The 22,557-nt window shown below is 38.1% G+C and overlaps 2 protein-coding genes across 4 annotated transcripts; one reads left to right on the top strand and one right to left on the bottom strand.

Annotated features, from left to right (window-relative positions):
• Nucleotides 1-8: 8 nt before the first annotated feature.
• LOC141906852 (metal cation symporter ZIP8-like) lies at nucleotides 9-9,396 on the top strand. Of its 3 annotated transcripts, XM_074796291.1 has the most exons (16): nucleotides 11-321; nucleotides 825-1,130; nucleotides 1,264-1,378; nucleotides 4,376-4,486; nucleotides 4,791-4,984; nucleotides 5,098-5,266; nucleotides 5,405-5,574; nucleotides 5,651-5,744; nucleotides 5,869-5,924; nucleotides 6,155-6,172; nucleotides 6,733-6,762; nucleotides 7,048-7,167; nucleotides 7,320-7,494; nucleotides 7,729-7,881; nucleotides 7,956-8,143; nucleotides 8,230-9,396. In XM_074796291.1, exons 1-16 carry the CDS (start codon nucleotides 61-63, stop codon nucleotides 8,356-8,358), a joined length of 2,289 nt encoding a protein of 762 aa, XP_074652392.1. In that variant the 5' UTR covers nucleotides 11-60; the 3' UTR covers nucleotides 8,359-9,396. The 3 variants fall into 3 exon arrangements, with proteins under 3 accessions (XP_074652394.1, XP_074652393.1, XP_074652392.1); XM_074796293.1 differs by lacking the exon at nucleotides 6,733-6,762 and having other exon boundaries at nucleotides 9-321; XM_074796292.1 differs by lacking the exon at nucleotides 6,155-6,172 and having other exon boundaries at nucleotides 10-321.
• Nucleotides 9,397-11,854: 2,458 nt separating this feature from the next.
• Nucleotides 11,855-20,803, bottom strand: LOC141907246 (transcriptional activator GLI3-like). Its single transcript, XM_074796833.1, has 16 exons — nucleotides 20,698-20,803; nucleotides 19,240-19,527; nucleotides 19,018-19,144; nucleotides 18,740-18,897; nucleotides 18,275-18,409; nucleotides 17,720-17,914; nucleotides 17,377-17,618; nucleotides 17,170-17,290; nucleotides 16,648-16,790; nucleotides 16,393-16,542; nucleotides 15,944-16,108; nucleotides 15,408-15,566; nucleotides 15,045-15,320; nucleotides 14,827-14,953; nucleotides 14,653-14,745; nucleotides 11,855-14,558 (listed from the first exon to the last, which is right to left on the bottom strand). Exons 1-16 carry the CDS (start codon nucleotides 20,801-20,803, stop codon nucleotides 12,106-12,108), a joined length of 4,938 nt encoding a protein of 1,645 aa, XP_074652934.1. The 3' UTR covers nucleotides 11,855-12,105.
• Nucleotides 20,804-22,557: the final 1,754 nt, after the last annotated feature.

The raw sequence follows: 22,557 nt of genomic DNA on the forward strand, positions 1-22,557 counted from the left end.
CCGTTTCACGAGTCTTCGAGTTTCACGACACGAACTGCTTCACAACACGCCGAGTAAACCATGGAGTTCACACGAGCTTTTCTACTGCTCTCTGTTTGTCTCTTCTCGATGACACCTATATTTACGATCAACGCTGAAGAGGATGACCACCACGAAGAGGGAGCCGTCGACCCGTTTCATAATTTGGTCGAAGATATCCTGAAGGTCGACACTGAAACTTTGACTCAAACTCAATCCGATACGTTTTACGCGAAGTTGATTGATGTAGTTTTCACGAGACTGAATTGCTCCGTTAATGACAATTCTTCAGCTTGTTATAACGTAAGTGGGATTCATTAGACACTTCTTTCCTTTATCAATGTCTGCGTACATTTTGTTTGGTAATCAAAACTATATATGTCACATTACCGTGTACTTTTGGCTGCCTACGGTTCACATTCGTAGCCTATTTAAGGACATATATTATATGTCCAAAGATTTGTAATGCCTCAACGATTAACAATCGATCACGACTAACTCGTGTAATGTATACATTAAGCCCAGACTAAGTATAATAACATTCATTAATAGCAATCGATAGGAAATATTCAAAATCGATTAAACAAACTTATTAGAGAAAACGTTACAGATACCGCGTTGTTTTGAACGATATAAAAGAAGTGAACAAAGGCCGCTGGTGCTATTATGGTGCGAAAAATACACATCGGAATTTCTGAAAGAAATTACCGGTACTAATATGAAATCGGGGTTGGCTTGATTTTTTGTTTATAGTTATTTCGGGACAGGAGCGAGATTTCAATGCTTTATATTTTTTCTTTTTTCAGTGTTTAACACCGACCCACGTTAAAACTGTTATTGCAGCAACTTCGGGCAACGTCACTGAGGGAAAATTCGAAAAATCAGCAGCAATCATTGCATATTTCCTGACGAATGCGAAATCAATTTGCGCGAGTATCGGAGATCCTGGCTCGAAAAATTTAACTTTTTATGATACCGGGCTTCTGCACTATGCACATGGGTCCGATGTCACTGAAACTGCTGTTCAGACAATTCTCCAAACTGTAATCAATGCTGGTTATGATCGGAAAGCTGGTCACGCTTCTGGTATTCCGCATGCTGAACCTGTAATGGTAACTCCTTAAAAAGCGCAATATTTTCTGTAAAGCGGAAGAAATAACCGTTTATACCGGTATAAATATAAAGATGATTTTGCAATAGAAACATGCCCTTTTACTTTGTCGGGTGATATTGTACTATTTTCAGTGCGCCAATGCAGACGAAATTGGTGAAATTGCCGGTTTTACCGAAGCCACTAAATTTACATCCGCCGCTGGTTTATACCCTTCCATGTCTACTCTTGTCTTCTTGATTTATAAAGGTAAAATATTTCTAAACTTCCATCAAAACATTTGGTTTCAAAGACCACGATACTTATTTGATATTCAAGAAGGAATTTTATTGACATCCAGGTACGTAGTCTATTCAAGGGATGTACTGCAGAAATAATCATTTACATTTCTTATACATACGGGTACCGTAAAACTGGGTTTTGTCTTTTAGTTCTTTCATAGGTAAACATGAATTCATCATACATAAAAATCCTATGAATAGATCTAACTTAGTTAAAAATCTGGATTTGTAATTCATGAATCGCGTAATTAATTTTCTTACATTGCTGAACAAGAATGGGGTCATTCTATTCGAAAAGGGTCTTTGACCTAAAGGCTGGTTTTTGACTGACGTTTGGGTCAACGAACACTTAATACAGCGATACACATAAGCCTAGCAAAATATCCAAAAAAGCAGCGATTGACCAGACTAAATTATCGCAATGCGCCCTGGAATACTTTCTTTGTAGTCCCGTGGAACCTCGTGGCAACGAACTTCAGGTTACCACCTCGATGCTATATACAGTTCTTTGAACCAAAATTGCTTACATTTTCTCATTTGCTACACTGCGTTGTTATTTTCTATTAATCGTAATTATCTTAAATCAGCCGTTGAATTGAGATCACGCAGAATGCTCGCAATGGAAGAAATCTAGAAAACAACATTTACGAAAAGTAATGAACATTAGTATGAGTGTAATGAATACGTTTATGTTGCAGTTTTTTATGTACTTTGGTCCAGTCGGGAGCATACATTCATATTCTGATTACTATTTTGTGCTTATAACAACAATCAAATATCATTAGGACAGCATTGGGACTATTTTTGATAAGCTAAAAGATCTGATGCTAGGCCTTCAACTATTATAGCTGCGTTCGCACTAGGATTTCAGTACGGTACTAAGCGTTCACACTAAGATATTATTCAAGGCCTATTCGCGGCTTATTCAGTTCCGTACCGAAATACGCGGCTTATTAAGCGCGGAATTCCGCGCCGAAACCCGATCTCAGTACGGCACTGAGCTGGCCGCGTATTTTCTGTAGTGTGAACGCAGATTCGGCGCTTAGCTAGCCGCTTAGCACTAATTACACTCCCCTCTATTGGCACACTGGTTGACTACTATACTGGGCTTACTAAAGTGCCGAATTGCCGACTCTCGTAGTGTGAACGTAACTGGCAGTGCCATATTTTGGTGAATTCGACACCAGCGAAGTACGGTACTTCGTAAGTGCCGATTGTGAACGCTGTACTTGTTCCTTTTTCATTCAAATTCATTCAAATATTTATATATAGAGATTGAGATGAACTGAACGACCTCTCATATCTCCCTCATCGATTGATCATTAAACAACCTATGATTGATCTGAACTTCGCAATGAAATTCCTAGACCCATGTTGGTCAATCGGTCCTTCTAACCCACTCGTCTGGAGCATTTGACTTCTATCTGACTTATTCATTCGCTTAATGAGGTTTTTTATCTTAAAAGGTTCATTGTTTATTGATTATCGAGTTTGCGCAGTCCTCAATCTGTTTGAATGCAATCCATGTCGACCCCCACGATTGAAATCGAGAAATGATTTAGGAATTTCAAAACGAGGAAGAATTATTGAAATTTACTAACTGAGAATGATTGATTCCACTTTATGATGGATTTAGTTGCGTCTGAAATATTTTTGCTTCACCTTAATTCCGAACGAGGGACCTCCATCATTGGAAGGCCTACATTGACAGACGATTTATTGCGTTTGAATTCATTCTGTCAGACTAATTTTCCTTTGACCGATTTTCTATAACCACACTACACACGAAACAAAACCAAACCCGAGTTTTCACTTGGTTTTGGCTTGGGGTAATTTTCTCGTTATGATATAATCATTCCGAGGATTATAGTCGTGAAAAAATTTGACATGCTATAGCGAAATGCACATCCAAGGTACCATTGGGACAATCTAAAACTAAGGCTTATTTCTGAAAGTAGTCATAATGTAAAGTAAACAAAATAGCTGCGTTTGTATGAGGAATGCGGAACTTCAAAATATAACTTAAAAATAACGAATTCGGTTTTCCCGAATTATTTTTTAAAGAATCGTCATTTTTGCTTAAAGAAACACTTAAAGAACATAAGCAGCATTAAGACTTTCAGAGGGTAAGCCGAAAGATGCATCTGGTGTTTAGGCCTCTGACTTTGATTAGAATTTCTTGCTCTTTACTGAAATTTTCACTGAAATAGTTGTAAAGATTGAGATGAACCGAACGACCCCTCGTATCTCATCGATATACCTCGATCATAAATCTGCACTTACCAATGAATTTCCTAGAGTTGGTCAATCTTACTAACCCTGTCTGAAGTATTTGACTTCTGTTTGACTTATCTATCTGCCTTATTATGTTTTTTTATCTTAAAAGGTTCATTGTTTACTGATTATCGAGTTTGCGCAGTCGCTCAACCTGTTTGAATGCCATCCATGTCTACCCCACTTTTACTATTAAGAAATGATTTAGGAATTTCAAAACTGTAAACTATAACATAGGACGAAATACAGAAATTAACAAAGTGGGATTGATTGATTTCCGATGGATTTATGAAACAAATTAATATATGCTATTTAGCGAAATTCACGAAAAATGCTGATGCTTCCAAGATTCCATTGGGACATTCTAAAACTAAGGCTTCATTCTGAAAGATGTCATAATGTAAAGTAAAAAACATAAAAATTTGTGTTTTACGTGTGGAATGCGGAACATTTTATTCAAATTTTAAAACCGGTCTCGGTTTTCCCGAACGATACTTACAAAGAATCTTCATACCTTATAAATAGATCGCAAACAAACCGAAAAAACATTTTGGAATTTAGAGAGGAAGCGATTTGCGCAATTTAAGATTAAAACTGAACCTGTTATGTGGGAGTTACATACGCAGTATTCGAGACAATCATTGTTTATGACCCTGGTCTTTCATGGCTGTTTTTTTCTCACATGTTTCAGGTTATGTTCTACAGACGTCAACATGCCCAGCATTGCCTGCCAAACAGAAATTTTTAGAATACCTTTACACAAAATTTGGTTTCAATGCGTCCACTCCTTTGTCCGAAGAAGGTATGAAGAAAAACCTAAATAAGGAATAGAAGCTAAACTATTAAACTTGTGCTTTTGTTGAAAATGAATAACAATTAGGTATAGACATGTATTTGCCTGCAAGACAAGCCCAAAATTTTTTATAATTAAACCAGTTTTCCTTCCGCTTTTACTTTTACTTTTGAACGAGGCACAGTTTCGGGCTTTTAAAATTCTCAAGAAAAAATTCTTTAAAAAGTTATCGTGCTGAATGTCCTGTGCGCGAGATCTTGTTTTTTTAATGCGGCGATATCTCATTGACATGTATATCATTGCGTTTGAACAGGTTTTGAGGCGATGTTGAAACAGTTAAATATCGGTAACAAAACTACATTAGAAGACATCAGTAATATTGGTGCAGATCCTCACGCGGGTCACGACCACAGACGACGAAAGCGAGCAGCAGATCCACACGCGGGACATGGACACGAACATGGACATGGACATGGACATGGACATGAGGAGGCCACGGTCAATGAGGTATAGACTCTCTTTGTGGAGGATTTCCAGACTTGACCGCGGTCAACGAGGTCTAAAATTCCCTAGTACATCCTTTTTGCATTTCTGACATTATTCACATCAATTATTTGCAGTGTTATAATGCTGATAGTATATTCACAATTCATGATGTTGACCACGCAGTCGGTATGCAAGCTTCACAGTTCAATGAAATTTGTCCCACTCTAATACAGCAGCAATTGAGCAAAGCGTGCACCACAGTAGAGTATACAAAGACAGAATCCACTGCTTCACAATCGGAAAGTACGTGTTAATCCGGGATTTGATCCTTTAAAGAAATAGAAAACCATTGACATTCTGAATTTTCTCTATCAAATGATATCGAGCCTTTCATTTAAGGAATTTCAAAAATATTCATGAAAACTGTTCTATTTCATATAGTTTACGGATATGGTACATTAGCAATTGCTATAATCAGTTCGTTTGCTTTGCTCGGTGCTTTGATTGTTCCATGTATGGGTGGAAATATATACAAATGCGTTATGGTGATGTTTATTGGACTGGCTGTGGGTACTATGTCCGGAGACGCTCTGCTGCATCTGATACCACTTGTAAGCGTCTATCTAACCCCCTTCACCTTTTGTCGATGATCGAATCCAGAGACTGAAACGGTGAATTTATTTTCAGGCTGTTGGTCTCCACGAACACGCATCTAAACCTGGTCTTAGTATCTATGAAACTATCGGAGATTATGTATGGAAATCGTTAGGAATCATTGCAGGTAAATTCCGCTTTCAACTTTGATGACCTTTCTCCTGTCCAGCGAGCATTCGATCCTAGTTTTTGGACACATAGCTCCGATGAAATCTCCCCAAAGATCTGTTGTCTTCTGTCTTGTTTTTCAGCTATTTATGCTTTCTTCTTATTCGAAACAATCATGAAACTCGTCAGACCAAAGCAGGTAAAAATTACTCATTTTAAAAATGACTTTCATTAATGAAAAACGGCCTGATATAGGTGAAAATGTCGTCTCGCACTAAAATGCACCGATAGTAGTATATTGTGTGAAAACCCTTCTGATAATTTAGCACCAAGTCAAGATTTTATTTCGTACAATAGAAGATTAGGCAAATGTGATGAGAACCTTATTCGTAATGCGTATTATATATTTTACGATCGTTGTATGTGTAGGTTCATCCTGAAGATCAGGTAAGCCGCGGAGAGAAATCCGATCAGCTTTGATAATTAGCCGCCAACACACACAGAGATATCTGATTAATCCGATAGACAAACCCAAATGGTTGTTATGTCGATTCATAGACTTATTGATTGTGTGTTATGATTGTACTCTGGTGTTTTTGTAAGCTATTAACGTAAAAAGCAAAACACATTCCAAGATTCAAGTCCGTGTGTCTAATCAATGAGATGAACATGTCTTATTGGTGCACGTTTATCCCTACAACAATGAACTCAGTGTCTGTTCCCATTTTTCCAGATGTTTATTCGTTATACGTGAAGAAATGCAATTGTGATAACCAGGATCTAGTTTCACAGTTGTGAGTTTGAGTTAACTCTGAGTTAAAATTAGTTCACATTTTCAATGAGTTAACTCAACAGTCAAATCTTAACTCAGAACTGTGGAACTGGATCCAGATTGTTGTGTGTTTCGTTACTAAATTCACTAAGTACCAGTGAAAAAGTGCTTTTGCTATGGAGCTGATGAAATTTGCTTGATAACAAACAATCTCAATTGTGTGATCTTTTTCTAGACCAATCTTCTCTTGCACCCTGAAGCTCAGGTGAGGTATACACTCATATCGGATCCCCGAAACACGCTTATGACATTTAACGATATTTGCACAACACTTTTTCATTCGATGGTTTTATTAACATTTAATTTCTTATGAATATCATTAGTTTTAACGTTTATATACCTTATGTAAGGTTCTAGTTTAATCTATTCTGAAGCAGAATTCACTTGCGGTGAAGGTTATACGTTCACGTTACAAGCTGATTCGCCCATATAGTCGATAACAGATCAAAAAAGAAAAATTGAGAGTGAATAACAGTTTATTTTATTCTAGCATTGTGCTGAAGTTGACAATCATGGACACTCCCATTCGCCTGACCCGGAATTTTTCAGTAATTACAAGAGGAAGATGTCATTGCCCAAAGATTCTGCCGAAAACTATGAGCTTAAAGAGGTGAAATTAAAAAAAAATGATTCCTCATATTAGATATTCATAATTTGCTCAGATGAAATTATAGTGACCCGTACTTGCATTCTGCTTATTGTGAGACAAATCATAGTATATTAGATGATTATCTTTTTCTTTCGTTTTGCATGATTTGTTAGGCTACGAAGAACGCAAATGGAGGAATCGATAATTTTGCGTATAAAGGTTCGAATGCAGATCTTGCGAAAGAACCAGAAATCGAGTCGCAAGCAAAAATAACCACGAATGGAGATGTTGAAGCCGTATCTCCGAAAGAGGAAGAAGTCATCACGAAAAGAAAAGACTTCTGTTCAGGTATTTGTCGCTAGAAAAATTTCCAATCAAGATTGATGTGTAGTCAAGTTAGAACCTGGGCCTGGGGCCAGTTGCACAGTCGTGACTTAAGTCAAAAAGTGGTCTTAAATCTTAAATGTGCAACTGGCCCCTGGTCGTATATTCTTAGCTGTATTTCCAATTGACTCTTGGATAGGGTTAAATCTTCAAATCTAGTTTTAGATTAAGTTTTGTTTTTGTGCTGATCATTCACAGATATTACACCTATGGCTCTGATGATTATAATCGGTGATACTATTCATAATTTTGCTGATGGGATGGCCGTTGGAGCTGCATTTGCGCAATCCCTGACAAGTGGTTTAGCCACATCGATTGCTGTCCTGTGCCACGAGGTACCGCACGAACTAGGTAAATGTTTCCGGCAATATGTTTGAACTCATCGTAAAACATTTACATTAATATGCTTTGGTAACTTTTTCAAGGTGATTTTGCGGTTTTGATATCGTCTGGTATGAGTATCAAAAAGGCTCTAGCCCTCAATTTACTTTCGGCATGTTCAGCATTTATCGGGTTGTATATCGGTATCGCAGTATCTATGCAACCAGTCGTTAGAGAATGGATATTTGCTGTCACTGCTGGAATGTTCTTATACGTTTCATTAGTCGATATGGTTAGTTAACTTGCTTCTAGCACATCGTATTTAAATTGTCACTGAATTGTGTAAACCTCATATTTTGTAATCGTCTTTCTTTTCAGCTTCCGTCCTTGATGTTGACCGATGCTGGTTCAAAAATGAAAACATTTGTTTTCCAAAATGTCGGTATGATTTTGGGATATGCCGCGATGCTTATTATCGCAATCTTTGAGGAACACATTAAATTTTAGTGTACATAAATATATATACATATAAATATAAAATACATATCTGAATTACAATAACCGAGGCTTCATAGGCTACTGTGTAATATGTATTTTGTCATGCTATGTACAGTATTCGACAGTTAAAGTTTTTACAGATATTTATTCTTTTGTTATAAAATCTATGTCATGTATTTTATAAATGAGACTCTTTTCTCTAAAGACATTTTCTGGATTTGGCAATCGATCAGTTTGTTTATTCTCGAGTTTGGCTATAATACTTCATTTCGACACTATCTTTTGGTGATAGTCTGTCTAAGTGGGGCTATTCGTAGATCAAACGTTTGTAACTACTTGAACATATCAAATGCACTGAATGATTGCTGATTATTTCTCATCTATTCCGATATTTCTGACTTTGTGTGTATTATCGGTTTTTATGCATAAAAAACGTAAAATTAAGTTCGAAGGATATACGTACGTATGGTAATGCTAATCTCTTACATATAGAAATTTGAATGATTGTTCTTCGTCCTCTTTAGTAGTGTGATAGTACAATGTGACGATCTTATCTCGACGCATTATGTTTACATGTGTATATTTATATATGAGTATATGTAATTAAAGATTTCAACCTGGAACTTGAAGTCTTCACACGAGGCTGCTAGCACTGTTGAGCGGTGCTACAAAACTCAGTATTAATGTTTCGTCTGTGATTTTGTTCCTTGACCAACCAGTTATTTTAGATTTTTTAATTATCAGTATTTGGTCTCTAACTACTTATTATATTTTCCTGTCGTCTGTGAAATAGAAAATTGTCTCTCTCTCTTTGATGTAATGAGTCCCCTGAATATTATTTCCGTTGTACAGAAATAGATAAGTTTGCTTTTTACTGCTTGCTTCAAAATGTTCTTCCGAGACGAAAAAGACTGTGTGCTTATACGTGTATTCTTTCATATTTAGTGATTGATTTTTGTAATTATCTATTCTGCTGACATCATGTTTGTAAATGTAATATCAACTTGAGAATGTTTTGTATTCAAATATTATGTATATTTTTGCCAATAAGCAATCTTAAAAAATCTATATCAATCAAGATAGTTTGTGTTCGATTTGTGAAATGTAAACAATATTGGTGTTGTGATAATGTTCTTTTCGTGGTGTGTTTGACAGTATAGACACCAGTCTATGATTTCAACAAAGGAGTACATACAACACGACAACATCGAGAGATTTCTATATCGGTACTTCAGTTTCTTTTACAAATTCACTTCAAGTGCCGCCTTTTCTGGCACATTCATTGACTATGTATAACACGGTTCTTTGACAGTTTTTCGAACCTAACATATCTACACTTAAAAAGTGTCACAGCGGACCCTCGTTCAGACGACCTTGTATATAACATTTTGTCGGTTATTACAAACCTAGAATTTGGTTTTGAATGGAACTATCGGTTATCGAACATACTTTCTGGACATTACCCTGACGTTGTATCGAGGTTCCAAACAATGGCCAACAAAAAAATAAAGCCAACATTGATGTTCGATAAGACTGATATTTTGATGCCTTCGATATTCCATGGTTCGTGTAAATCAACTGCACTCGCGTTCCACCTAGCAGTTCGGGTCGGGTCACTTGAAAAAGTGTCATGGAATGGTCGGATCTTTTAAATACTTAAGATGCAGGTCACTGATGTTGTGTACCATTCGATATCCTCTACCTCACATTTCACAAACCATGACCAATGTCCCTCGGAGAACATTCAGTATTCTACAATGGACTGGAAACATTGAGACTGCCAAACACCGGTAGTTTATACCAAAAATACATCCTTTTGAAGAAATAATAGTGGTGCCCTAATGCAGGTCCCCCGAATCTCATGGTCCCCAAATCTGGTCAACCTTGTGTTGTATGTAATTTCCATTGATGGGGGGATACCTAAAAAGTGTTGACACGACCAGTGGGTCTTGAAGGAACCAGAGATTACATAGACCAAAGCAGATAAAGCCCTCTATCAAAATTACGAACCAAAAGTCGTAATACCTGTGTAATACCTCTAAGAATAACACCTTTATTAATTACATTATTATAAAACAATTTTTGTTAAAAAATACACTATAAGTTTTTGTACAAGGGTTTTTTATCTTTAACTAATTGCATGAATATTTCATGCTACAGTATCTATTATGTCAGCGGTATAATGCAGGTGATAAAAACTACAAGTAAATGCACCACATAAGGTTAAATTATGCACATAATTCCATTTAATAATATCAAAACTTTTAACATAATTTCACTTCATGGATAGTTCATCTCACAGCAGAGGCAGCAAGTTCAAAAATAAGAAATAAAAGAATAAAGTTAAATTTACCAATACCAGCATGGTAGGATTTGTATTGACCGAGATTCTTTAACAAAATTGTTTAGTTTATGAGTATTGTATCGAGTATATTAAGTACATATACCATTCCGCTTTATCGTAAATGATAATGATAAAATGCAATTTATTTTAAAAACAATTAACTAAAACAGTAATAAATCTATGGCTGCCTCCATACATTTGAACCTCATATACGATTGCTCCTCAATCAGATATAACTTTCTCTTACCCCAGTGCAAATAGATCTACCTTATGTATGTCCGTGTCCAGTTGCAGAACAATGCTAACCTCATAATGATGAGAATATGTTAAGATCCCCTAAAAACAGCACATATTTCGATAATAAATCATAAGCACAGTAGCAAGGTAAATAAAATACAGTATTTTTGTACAGAGTTCATAAATCTCTTGAATATAAATGCAATTTTTCGTACATAAAAATATAAACTAACAGCAGCTGGAGATATCATGGGTAGCAAACACAAAAATCCTTCAGAAAACCAATTAGAAAACAATGCATTTCATTGCATATTCTACTGATTTGAAGTATCATTTTGAGATATAGATCTGTAGAGCCTCTAAATCATCTGCTCTATCTTATGAATAATCACATACTTTCTTTAACTTTATCAAACACTAAGTGTAATTCAGGTTCAATTATGATGCACTCCTTTTCTGTAAGCACAGTCCATAAAAACTTAATCCATCTCATAGATGGACAGATAGATAGTTCCTTTCCTACGCCTAATGCATGCACTTATGTACACAATTTCTAATAGCTTTTTTCTCCAGTTTCAGTAGTAGTAATAGTAACAATTATTCATGTTCAAACAGTAACAGTATACATGTATAACCCGATTATAACATTTATAAATCTATACACAATTTCTATCAGAACTTTCTCCATAACTAAACCTAATGATTTTATACACACCATAAATTCATACGATTATCTATCATAATAATGTAAGCACAATGAGGTCAAAAAACATTTTTTCTAAAGCACAGTTTCTTTATAGTTCCAGTCTGCAATAGTAAATGAAGGCCACTTGATGGACAAGGGTCAGTTGCTCAAAAGTTGGTCCCGTGGATGTTGAAATAGTGAAAACTGATAATTCATTGATCCCGAAAACGTTTGTGTTAATAAACTGTCTTTACTCATTAGAAAATGCGGCTTTTAGTGTTATCGCTTCTATGGTTATTCGGATACTTGTACTCTCTACCTAAGATAATAATTCATTGTTACTATGGTATTTATCCGCCAGTTATCTTTAAACAACTTTTGAGCAACTGTCCCCTGAATGTCAACATCAAAAACTCATAAATCATAAACGAGACAATTTCTAATTATGCTTGCATTCAAAAAGATAAAACAATCAGGGACACAAAACTCTTTACTTGTTTATCGACAAGTATTTATTTTCTTCAGCCAATTGAGTTAAAACCGACGTCATATCATTGACGACCATGTTAGACGTATCCAAAAGCGACATTTGAGACGGAGGTTTAACATCCTGACACGGGGTACTGAATCGAGTTTGTGACTTCATCGGTTCGGCCATTGCGGCGACGTTTTCCGTGCTAATCGACGCTAGATTATCCAACAATGTATCCATAGAGACAGTACTGACATTAGATAGTGAACTGTTATTACCGAGGCGGACATCCGTCATTGATTGACTCTGGCATGCGGCCATATTGTAATTTTGCATCGGATTACCAGGTGCGATCATTCCGTATTGCCCGTTGTTAAAGCGCGTGTCCATACCGGCGGCATCGCCGAACTGATAATTAGCCGGTTGATAATTATCATTTGGATTGATAAATTGTTGATTAGGGTACGTCTGTTGCTGGTTCTGTTTTGTATCAGTCGTACTCGATACTTGGTTACAACACGGAGACATTTCCATACTGAAATTTTGCTGCCTCTGCGGCCTAGAAACGGGCAATGACGGCATTTGAACAGTTTTTTGTTGAGCATTTACGCTCATTTGTTGTTGCGATTGAGGTGTTGGTGCGCACTGATTCATCATTTGGAATGGAACATTATTCAGCGGTTGGCATGGTTTTATTTGCCCGAACTGTTGATTCGGTGCGTACGGCTGCGGTTGTCCCGATTGGTCAGCTGGATTAAAACGGCCATTCATCATAGTTAGCATACGATTCTGAGTTTGAAATCCTTGAGTATTATTATGCATCGGATTGTTTTCAGGGTAACACTGATTCGGAGGTATATATCCCGCGTTGTAATTGTTACAATCTATTAAACCAGGTAGATTCATCATCGGCTGTTGTTGATTCCAATGTTGCTGCCTGTTTTGACAGCGATTGCCGGCTGCTTTAGCCCGCGGAGGAATCTGTGATTGGCTGATATGAGGCACTTGCACTTTAGGACTCTCGCGTTCTTGCACGGTTGGCAATACGCAATTGTTACCACTACGATTTGGCAGTTTGTGGTGAGGACAACAGTTGCCTGCAGATTGTGCTCCTAATTGTTGATTATTGATAGGGTATCGCGGAGGCAAACTGCAAACCGTGTCTCCTGAATTAGTCGCATTATTGCTATTCATACAAAATCCGTTATTACCTTGCATATTCATAGGCACATGAAAACATGTTTGACCCATTGGTTGATAATTCTCAGCAGACGGGTAGCCCGAATATTGCATCTGTTGCATATTATTCATTTGCTGCATGTGAATATTATTTGGCACGTTACAAGTATTATTGGTATTACTATTATGCATAGAACCGCGATTCATAGTTTGCGCTGAGTTTTGACAGTAGATGCCCATATTGACATTAGGCGGCGCTGTCTGAGCAACAGAACTTATCGTCACATTCGGGGGTACGCAGACATTCGTCGACGATTTCGGGAGGGTGTTATTGGTCATCTGATTGACCGAAACATTCGGCGGCGGCAAGTTCTGTCGACTGTCGATCGGTTGTTTATTCATCACCGATGCCGGCACCGGTATTCCCGCATCACCGCTGCCTCCCATACTCTGACAACCTTGCAAGAAATCTTGCATATCGTCGGGAATAATCATATCTTCGCTATCCTCGAGTAATTTCACCTCAAGCGCTTCTTCGTTGCACGTTTCCATCGGGATCGCGTCGCCGAACACGTGCGATTGCGAACCGTTGTTGTACTCGGAGTCATCGTTCGTGTAGTTGGTCGCGATGCTGCTGTGCGACGAGCGTAGATTCGCGCCGCTGCTGTAACGACTGTTCAAACTACGCATACTGTTCGGAACCGGTAACGGTCGCATCGTATTCAAACTGTTATACCGTCGCTGCAGTTTCTTCAACGCCGAGAAACTCGGATCGAGCGACCTAACCGGGTCACTGGCGCGCCGGTACTCATTGTTAGGTACCTCGTTCGGTAACGGCGTACGAGATGGCGTACACGAACGCCAACCATCGGTTTCGCGTTGCTGCGCCATCAACCGATTCATCGAGTCTATACGGTGCGGCGGCACGCCGACGCCGAGAACCGAATTGTTCATATTCATCGACTGATTCTGAATGAATAAGTTCGTCATGCTACCGATCTGCGGACTCGTGAATTCGCTGCAGCTACGAATGCTACCTTCGTTGCTCATTCCGTTATACTTCGGTAGATTACCGGTAATGTCGTACTCGTACGGTGAATTAGCGATGCTCAAACGAGCCGAAGTCTGAGACGTTTCGCTGTTACGTCGGCTCGATAACTGACTACCGAACTGCGGGTAAGGGCTAGCCTCGCTTCGCACGCTGCTCAAATACGAACTTATCGTACTAGTATTACTCTCCCTTCGACTGCCTTTATACTCTTCTCCATTCATCAATTCTGGTAACGTTAATCCTAAGACGAGACAGAAATTCGACCAGATATTAGAAATTCATGCTAATTGTTTTTTGGAACAGCCGTATTAGCTAAATTATCTATTCAAACTAACCCTTTTGAATGAGTCCGGTTTGTCGCACTGCATTCATCTTCTTACTAAGTTCAGTCAAACTTATATTCTTATTCCCTCCATTTCCACAAGGCACTGAAACGAAAAGCATACATAACAGTTAGAGAGATGACAAGAATTTGTAGATAAAAGCTTAATTCAATTGTAAATATTTACCATGTATTGAAGGTAATTGTGGTGGACCCATATCCGAGAGCTTATTGCAGTACTTGTTCTTGAAATGTGATGGTTTGTTTCTGTTGAGCTGGTTTGTCCTTCTCACAGCCACATTTCCTTCGCCCACCTGTTAATCAGCAACATCAACAAAACAATAGTCTTTGCGAAGCATTTCCTTTCAGAATTTTTGTTTTGGAATATGTCTGAAAATACTCTACCTCTTCCTCGATGCATTCAGGAAGATCGATTTCTTCTTCGACATCTGCTGACGTCATGTGATGATTACGTCCAATCAAGTGATCCGATAGAGGCGACGAATCGTTGACATCGATACAACTCGATTTTGTACGAGGCGAAGGTTCTGATTTTACCGATTGGCTGCCGCTGCTCGAATCCTGCGAGGGTTTTTTATCGCCGATCGTCTGAAGCTGAGTTACGAGTAAACATTCCTCGATTTTACGTCCCGGTGAACCATCTCCAGGTTTATCACAATCCTACAATCACAAAGCATCAATCACTTGCTATGAGGCATTTCCTGTTAATTTCTGTTACAATACACCCCTGATATTGACTGTACTAACCTCATCCTTCTGATCCTTGTTGTTGTTATTTTGGGAGTCGCCCTTGTGTTTTTTGGTGGCGTAAAAATCCGGTCCGTGGACAGTCTTGACATGTTTACGCAATGAACTTGGATCAGTATATCGTTTCGTGCAGCCAATAGCTTTGCAAACATAAGGTTTCTAGAATATGTTAGGGATAGAATCAACCAAATATAAATATAACAGTATTGTGACTAACTATTAAGAAAGTGTATAGTTCTTTTAAACACTTAACAGGACCCAGTACCATCAACTATCCCACTATAGGACAACCCAACCAAAATCTAGTTCATTTTCAATGAAATTCTATCTAGATTTTTAGTCTCCCACATATGTAGAAGGTTAAGCAAATTATATCTCTTAATAAACTAACTTTCTTTAGGGTGCATATATAGCACAATTCTTACGGATAGATTTTAATCGAATCTGAGAAGAAATCTGGCACCGTTGTCCGAATGCACACAAGCAAACCTGGTGAATCCTCATTCGTAGCCAATCAACAATCTTAATTAACTTACAGCGTTTGAATGTGTCCTGTTCTGATGTTTGGCCCGGTCTGATGCATTACTGAAAGCTTTTGTACATCCTGGGAATTCACATGTGTACGGCTTTTCTCCTGTGTGTGAACGCAAATGAGTTTTCAGATTCTCCAGACGCGAATAAGCCTTCGTACATCCTTCAAACTATTTGTAAAAACAAGAATTATCATAAATATTTACAGGACAAAAGCTAAATTCTCTTTCCATAGACAATCTGGTACATAATCGCAAGCGTTTGTGAAAAATAGAATAATCATACATATTTACAAGATGAAACTTAAGTTCCTTTTCTATAGTCAATCTAGGATATAATTCCCAAACGTTTATTAACAAACTTGACAAAATTAGAGGGAAATTGTGGAATTTGTTCACTGAATAGCTTCAAACTACTCAGTATGAAGTTAAAGGTATTTGAGTGATAAACTTACAGTGCATTTATGTGGTTTTTCACCGGTGTGACGACGCATGTGCACAACAAGCATATACTGAGCTTTGAACGGTTTTTCTTCACGAGAACACGGATCCCATTGACAAATAAAACTCTTCTTATTCGCCTGGATATGATCTACGTTGATATGCTAAAACGATGAAACAAACTCCTATTCTTAGACAGAATTCTAAGGATGTGACTGAAACTCAATTTGAGATTCCATGAATCTCATCTGCTCATAGTTTGTACATACTCTAACTAATTCATCTTGAGTAGGGTATTCACTATTGCATCCTTTCCAGTGACAATTTGTCTCGATGAAGTCGGGTTCACCTTCCACTGGCTGGCGACCTTGCGAGTCAACTGACTGCTTCGAGTCTGGAGACAGTTGCTCCTCTGGAAGAATATGAGCAGATAAAATTTGCAGACAAATTCAAAGGGCAAATTCATAATAATGTTGGAGTAACTGAAGCAAGGAACTGAACGCTCGGATGAAGTGTAAAATGAAATAAGAAACTTTAATAAAAAAATTTAACAACATCGAACTTAAGCATCAAGAACATTTAAGGAATGGGTTCCAGTATTAAAATCTTTATAGAATGAATGAAAAAAGCACCTGATTTACGACAACAAACCGGACTTACCACAATAAACAATGCTGCATGAAGCAAGACAGACAGATACATATGTTACAAATGAAGTTAGGAATGACCCGACATAGACGGAAAAAATATGTCCTTGAAATGTCTGATTGGTATGAACAATTATCACATACCTGTATAACCAGAAAAACTCGCACATTGTTCAACTTTAATCTTAGTTCGTTTAGCATCGATTGGATCAACGGAGCTTGATACAAGACTACTACCGGCTTCCTGGACAGAACTAGCAGTTACCTGAAACAGTAATATCATTTATAATAACAGACTACAGATTTTGAATTCATTTATCATCTTTCTTTTATCGCGTGGGGAAATCTTACCTGAGGCTCATGTTTGATATGAGTTGGTATTTGTGTGGTTTGCGGGGTCATCATAGGCCCGCTCGATAGCGGGGTGGGTTGCGGGACGTGCAGCGGAGCTTGATTGGACGATGCTGACGACAAATGTCGGCTGAACATATGAGGTAACATCGGAGGGTAGAAAGACGAGCCCGGAACAGCTGTCGGACGGAAATATGGATTCTGCGGAACTTGCTGAGCTGGACTGATCGCACCTAAAGATGCTGAAAATAGGATAAAATTTCCATTTGAACTATGATTTAGATGGGAAAAATGAACTGGGTAGATTTATCATGTCTATAGTACTAAAAACAAAGAGTCTCACCGGCCGACAGATGCCCATAAGAACCGCTAGCCGCGCTGGAGCTCCTCGATTGTAAAAACGGCGTCAGTTGTAATGAACCCTCGGAACTACGAGTTAAACTTTGAATATCGAGATAATCTGAGATCGGCGAATGAGACAACGCCCGTTTACGACTTCGACCAATCGCGGACGGATGCGGACTTGTCAAACGAGAACCTGAAATATAGTCTCAAACTATGAAAATCATGCTAGAAAAGTCAGAAAATATGTTTTAAGTGATTTGAGTTATGATTATATAATTCCAAAAATATGCTCTTTGGATTATTAAAATAAGACGCATGATAGTACTAAAGAATAAGCAATAGTAAAAGGTGTGTCTTCATTTGAGATTTAAAAGCAGCTAAGGATGGACGAAAGTGTAATTGTTAAGGTAACTTATTCCACCAAAGAAATGACACACAATAGTAAAAGCCTCAATGACCAGCAGATACAAGTTTGGCTCTAGGTTGGACTAAAAGCAAATGACTAGATTGACCAGCAATTGACTATTTTTTAGAATTGATGATTTGTACTCACTATCTACAGATCCTGGTAAAGTTATACTTCCACTTCCTGGAGTTGGAGGAACATCTCCGAACATGCTCCTTTGACTGAAGCTTTGTGGTGAGCAGTATTCAGCATATAAACTTGGTGGAACCATTGGAGGTATACCTATAAAACACAATGAGAATTTTTGGGTGATTTTTCTATTTTCCAAAATGGAAATGGGATCATTTTAAAAGTGAACGGAATAGACAGGGATGTCAACACTTCAGTGGTGACTTGCTGAGTTATTTTAAAAAAAATTATTGAAGAAAGTCACGCTTCGTCGAACAATTGGCTTCCCGAGAACTATGCTAAGTGAAGTGTAAAATGAATTTCCCAAACAGGGAAATAATATTTCAAAAGTTATTACTGATTTCATGCTGTAGGAATTATGGGCTTCTCCAGCTCTGAGTAAAACCTGTGTATAATTTTCAACTGAACTGTGAATTTTCTGACCTGAAGCACTGACAGGACTGAAACCTCTCGCTGTCATAGAACTCTGAAACGCGTTGCGGCGATAATGATCCCACTGTAACCTCGACAGATCGGTAGATGTTGATCGATTGTGTAAACTCAACAGTGATATGTCCGAATGGGAAGGACTTGGTATCAGCCTGTCAAATTGAAACATTTTACAATCAAACTAAATAAGTCATGTCATCAAACTGATAGAAGATATCCAAGAAAAAGTAACAATTTTGTAAACTCAAAGAGTATGAAACTTAAAAACTTACCCGAGTGGTGGCTGAGCTACCGGCATGGGTGGAGGCCAATGATATCTACCCTCATGGGTCTGAGGACTCACTGGTAATGGGTGATTGATTGAATATGGAAACGATGGTGAATAATGCAGGGGTAATGCTGAAAATAATCAAGAAGTAGACGCATGAAATATAGGAATTGCTAGTTTCAGTTCAACGTCCAGAAAAAAATTTCAAGCAAAAGTTGCCACTTACAGAAATGTCCAGCTAGTTCACCTAAAGCATTTCTTGGATCAAAATAAGGTGACAAAGGTGGATAGTAAGATGATGGACGCGAGTCATAAGTAGCCGATACTGGAGCTGGAGTAGGACCGACACCTCGATCTACAGTTTCTACAGCAGTACGACCCGTTTCAGTGGTAGTTGTAGAAGGCTCTTCATCCACCTGACTAGCCGTAGTAGATGGGCTTGGTTGCTTGCTAGCTGCAGTCGATTGGGCAGTTGTTGGGTCCGCAGGGCTACCTTTTGAGGTCTGGACACCCTCTGCAATGAAAGCAATAGATTCAGAATTTCAAGCATTGATCGCAAAAATGTTTTATCTACCCACGGGGTTAGCTATACAAACTTCAAGATTCGGCAATGTTGTGCTTTGATGTTTCCCCCCAATTTTCGAAGGGATATCTATTGGTGGAATTCATCCTTTTGAAAAGGTGTGAAAATGGTTTTCTCAATGCTTGCATCAATGAAGCAAGGAGGAGGGATAGGTGTAAACATAATCCTGGTAGAGAACAGCTTGATACAATAATCACATCACCAGGTGATATGTATAACCACGATTCCAAGAATTGCAACAAACAGTTCTTTAACCACATCCTCTGTATACAGAGAAATCTCGGCGTGGAATCTGAACATGTCAAATCAAACTATCCAGATTTGGCTTCCAACAGGCGCCAGAGGACTTCCAACAGGCATACGGGCGATCAAATGACTTTTCAAATACAGATAAAAACTGGTTCTTTAAAAAAAATATCAACATAACTTCTTAACTACAAATTTAACAATCATAAGTCTCCCTAAAGTAGATTTTCTGGACGATTTTTGATTTGTTTTGAAAAGTCATATATTCCTGAAAAATTCTCAATAAAACCATACATTTAGTGGATCCCGATTAGATCAATGAGGGAATGTATTTAGATTCTGCTGGTGTTCTATGTTAAACAACTCAGTTCCCATCTTACCCTGGTCTAAACAACTTCAGTTGGTTGATGAGGCCGAAGTGTATAATTAAGAAATAAAAATAAATAAGACTTATACACTGACAGATACATGAAAAAGTGAGAGAATCATTGGACAGGTCAGATACACGGGTGGAGTATGATGGTCTTTGATGCCCGTCTAAGACTTAGGTCTTTGATGCCCGTCTAAGACTTAGATTAGAAAATTAACGTGATATGTACCATATGGAAAGCGCTAAAGTTCTAGAGAAATTAATCAGAACTAATTATATACGCGTATGAATGTCAGCTTAGAATGCAAGTAAAAAACTGTTCAGAGCAAGTGAGAGCATGAAAAACTACCAGCCTCAGCCGCCAGTTAAAATAATACACAAGTAGTAGATGTACCACGTGCGTCTGGCAACACTTTAAAAAAATCTAAGACCAACAAAACCGGAAAATACTCGGGAGAAAAATTTGAACAAAAATAAAAACTTACGGGTTATAGATGTTGAGGCGGTGGTGCTAGGCACTACGTGTTGCGTACTATCAGGTGAAAGTTGCATTTTATTGGTTATTACTGATGTCTTATTACCGACAACCATAGTCAGTATTCACCTGTACTACCGAACAACGTGAGATTCAGAATATGAAAACTTTTAATAGCTGTGATTCTCCATTACTTCTCGCCGAGCGCAACAGCCGCAAAAATGTCCTTTTCAGCATTCATCTAGAGAGAGTTGTTCAGCACTGGTAATAATAGAGTTCATTCATTTGCAAGTTTTCAGTACGAAACAACAAACAACAGCAATCCCTGCGACGGGCGATGATGATGGTGGTATATATCGTTGGTACTGATGGTACGCCTAACTATTCCTACAATTCGCAACTGAACAACGTCGGTTTTAGCACAACAACAACAACAGACCAGACCGTCAGCAACACTCAAGATTTAGCAGATATAAGGATGGTATAGTAAGCCTCTGTACAGGTACCAAGCTGTTCCTTCTTCACGTATCTATTTCTCGGGAGGAAAGGAAATCATACACTGACTCATTGTTTGAGGTCAATAGCGCAGGGTTATCAGCACTAAAAGCGGGAAAAGAAAACGACAGGCTTTACAGACTTTACTGCTCAACAGCATCCATCATAGTGTAAACATCATCATAGCAAATCTCCACTTTTACACCCTCTGGTTACGAACAACTACGAACTGGTACTAATCAGAACTGGTACTAATCATCGGGCGCAAATAATCACTCGTAGTGTATTTGGAGAGTTACAGCATCTTTCATGACCCATATCGGCAGAAAAAAGACAAACTTTCACACCGGCGAAAAGTGTATCGCAATCTTTAATCGTATTCCAACGATTTTTGCTACATCATTTCTATACGATGTTTGCTCCGATGCCGGTGGAGTTGATGAAATATGAACTTGTACACAAATATCTCCCGCTTATAATATACACGACAGCTAACCTATACACAAATATGAACGTATCCTAAACAAATACCATCGGCAGACACGTCAAGAATAGCTGATATCTTCATACAGAGATCTAGGTTGACTGAAAGCAGTCAGATACCACCAGTCACAGGAGCCTCCTCAGATTTTTATCCGCTCGACTTCACGTAGTTAAACTCAATCGAGGAATTATCAGCAACGCGGTCAAACTTCAGCAAATATTTGTAACTGTTGTAAAAAGAATTCGAAACGTTTTTACGAAGCATTTCCGCGCAATGTCGGACTCATAAATTTTGACAAACTGAAGATATCGACTATCATCGAAGTCCGAAACTTTTTCATTCCCTCATAAAGCACTATTAATCAGTCATCTTGAAGTCGTCGATATAGCGCTGCATACAGCTTATATATATTTCCTTCTCCGTGAGGTTTATGCGTGTAACAACTCATGTAATATCGGAAGATGATATCTGGTGAACAACTCTCTTTACAAATGTACCAACATCGGTGGACACGTGTTCCCTGGTGGCTTATTCCATCTCTATAGGCTTTTCCATGACATCTATAGGCATTTTCATAGTAGCAGTCTGAGAGGGACGGGGGAACAAAAGACTAGCGTTTTTGTCATTGTGCTAGGCCAAACGAATTTACGTCTGTTTTCGATCTTCGTCAAAATCTGAATGAATGTAACAAATCACAAGACAAGAAGAGATGACTTCTTCTTGACTTGCTTTAAGACGAGGGGCCAGTTGGTCAAAAGTTGGTTAGAGTTAAATAGTTGATAGCTGAATAGTTACAATTAAAAAGTTCATTGTTATTATGGTATTTATCTGCCAGTTATCTTCACCAACTTTTGACCAACTGGCCCCAGTTATCCTTAATTAATTGATCAA

Source organism: Tubulanus polymorphus, chromosome 6 (genome assembly GCF_964204645.1).
Source record: "Tubulanus polymorphus chromosome 6, tnTubPoly1.2, whole genome shotgun sequence".
Lineage (NCBI taxonomy): Eukaryota > Metazoa > Nemertea > Palaeonemertea > Tubulaniformes > Tubulanidae > Tubulanus > Tubulanus polymorphus.

Bases quoted from the DNA above. Each gene is read 5' to 3' on its own strand.
- LOC141906852 (XM_074796291.1), top strand. From the start codon at position 61: ATGGAGTTCACACGAGCTTTTCTACTGCTCTCTGTTTGTCTCTTCTCG. The intron at 5,267-5,404 runs GTACGTGTTAAT...TATTTCATATAG, and splicing joins CACTGCTTCACAATCGGAAA to TTTACGGATATGGTACATTA. The intron at 8,144-8,229 runs GTTAGTTAACTT...CTTTCTTTTCAG, and splicing joins ACGTTTCATTAGTCGATATG to CTTCCGTCCTTGATGTTGAC.
- LOC141907246 (XM_074796833.1), bottom strand. From the start codon at position 20,803: ATGGTTGTCGGTAATAAGACATCAGTAATAACCAATAAAATGCAACTT. The intron at 18,898-19,017 runs GTAAGTTTTTAA...TCAATTTGACAG, and splicing joins GTAGCTCAGCCACCACTCGG to GCTGATACCAAGTCCTTCCC. The intron at 14,746-14,826 runs GTAAATATTTAC...TTTTCGTTTCAG, and splicing joins ACAATTACCTTCAATACATG to TGCCTTGTGGAAATGGAGGG.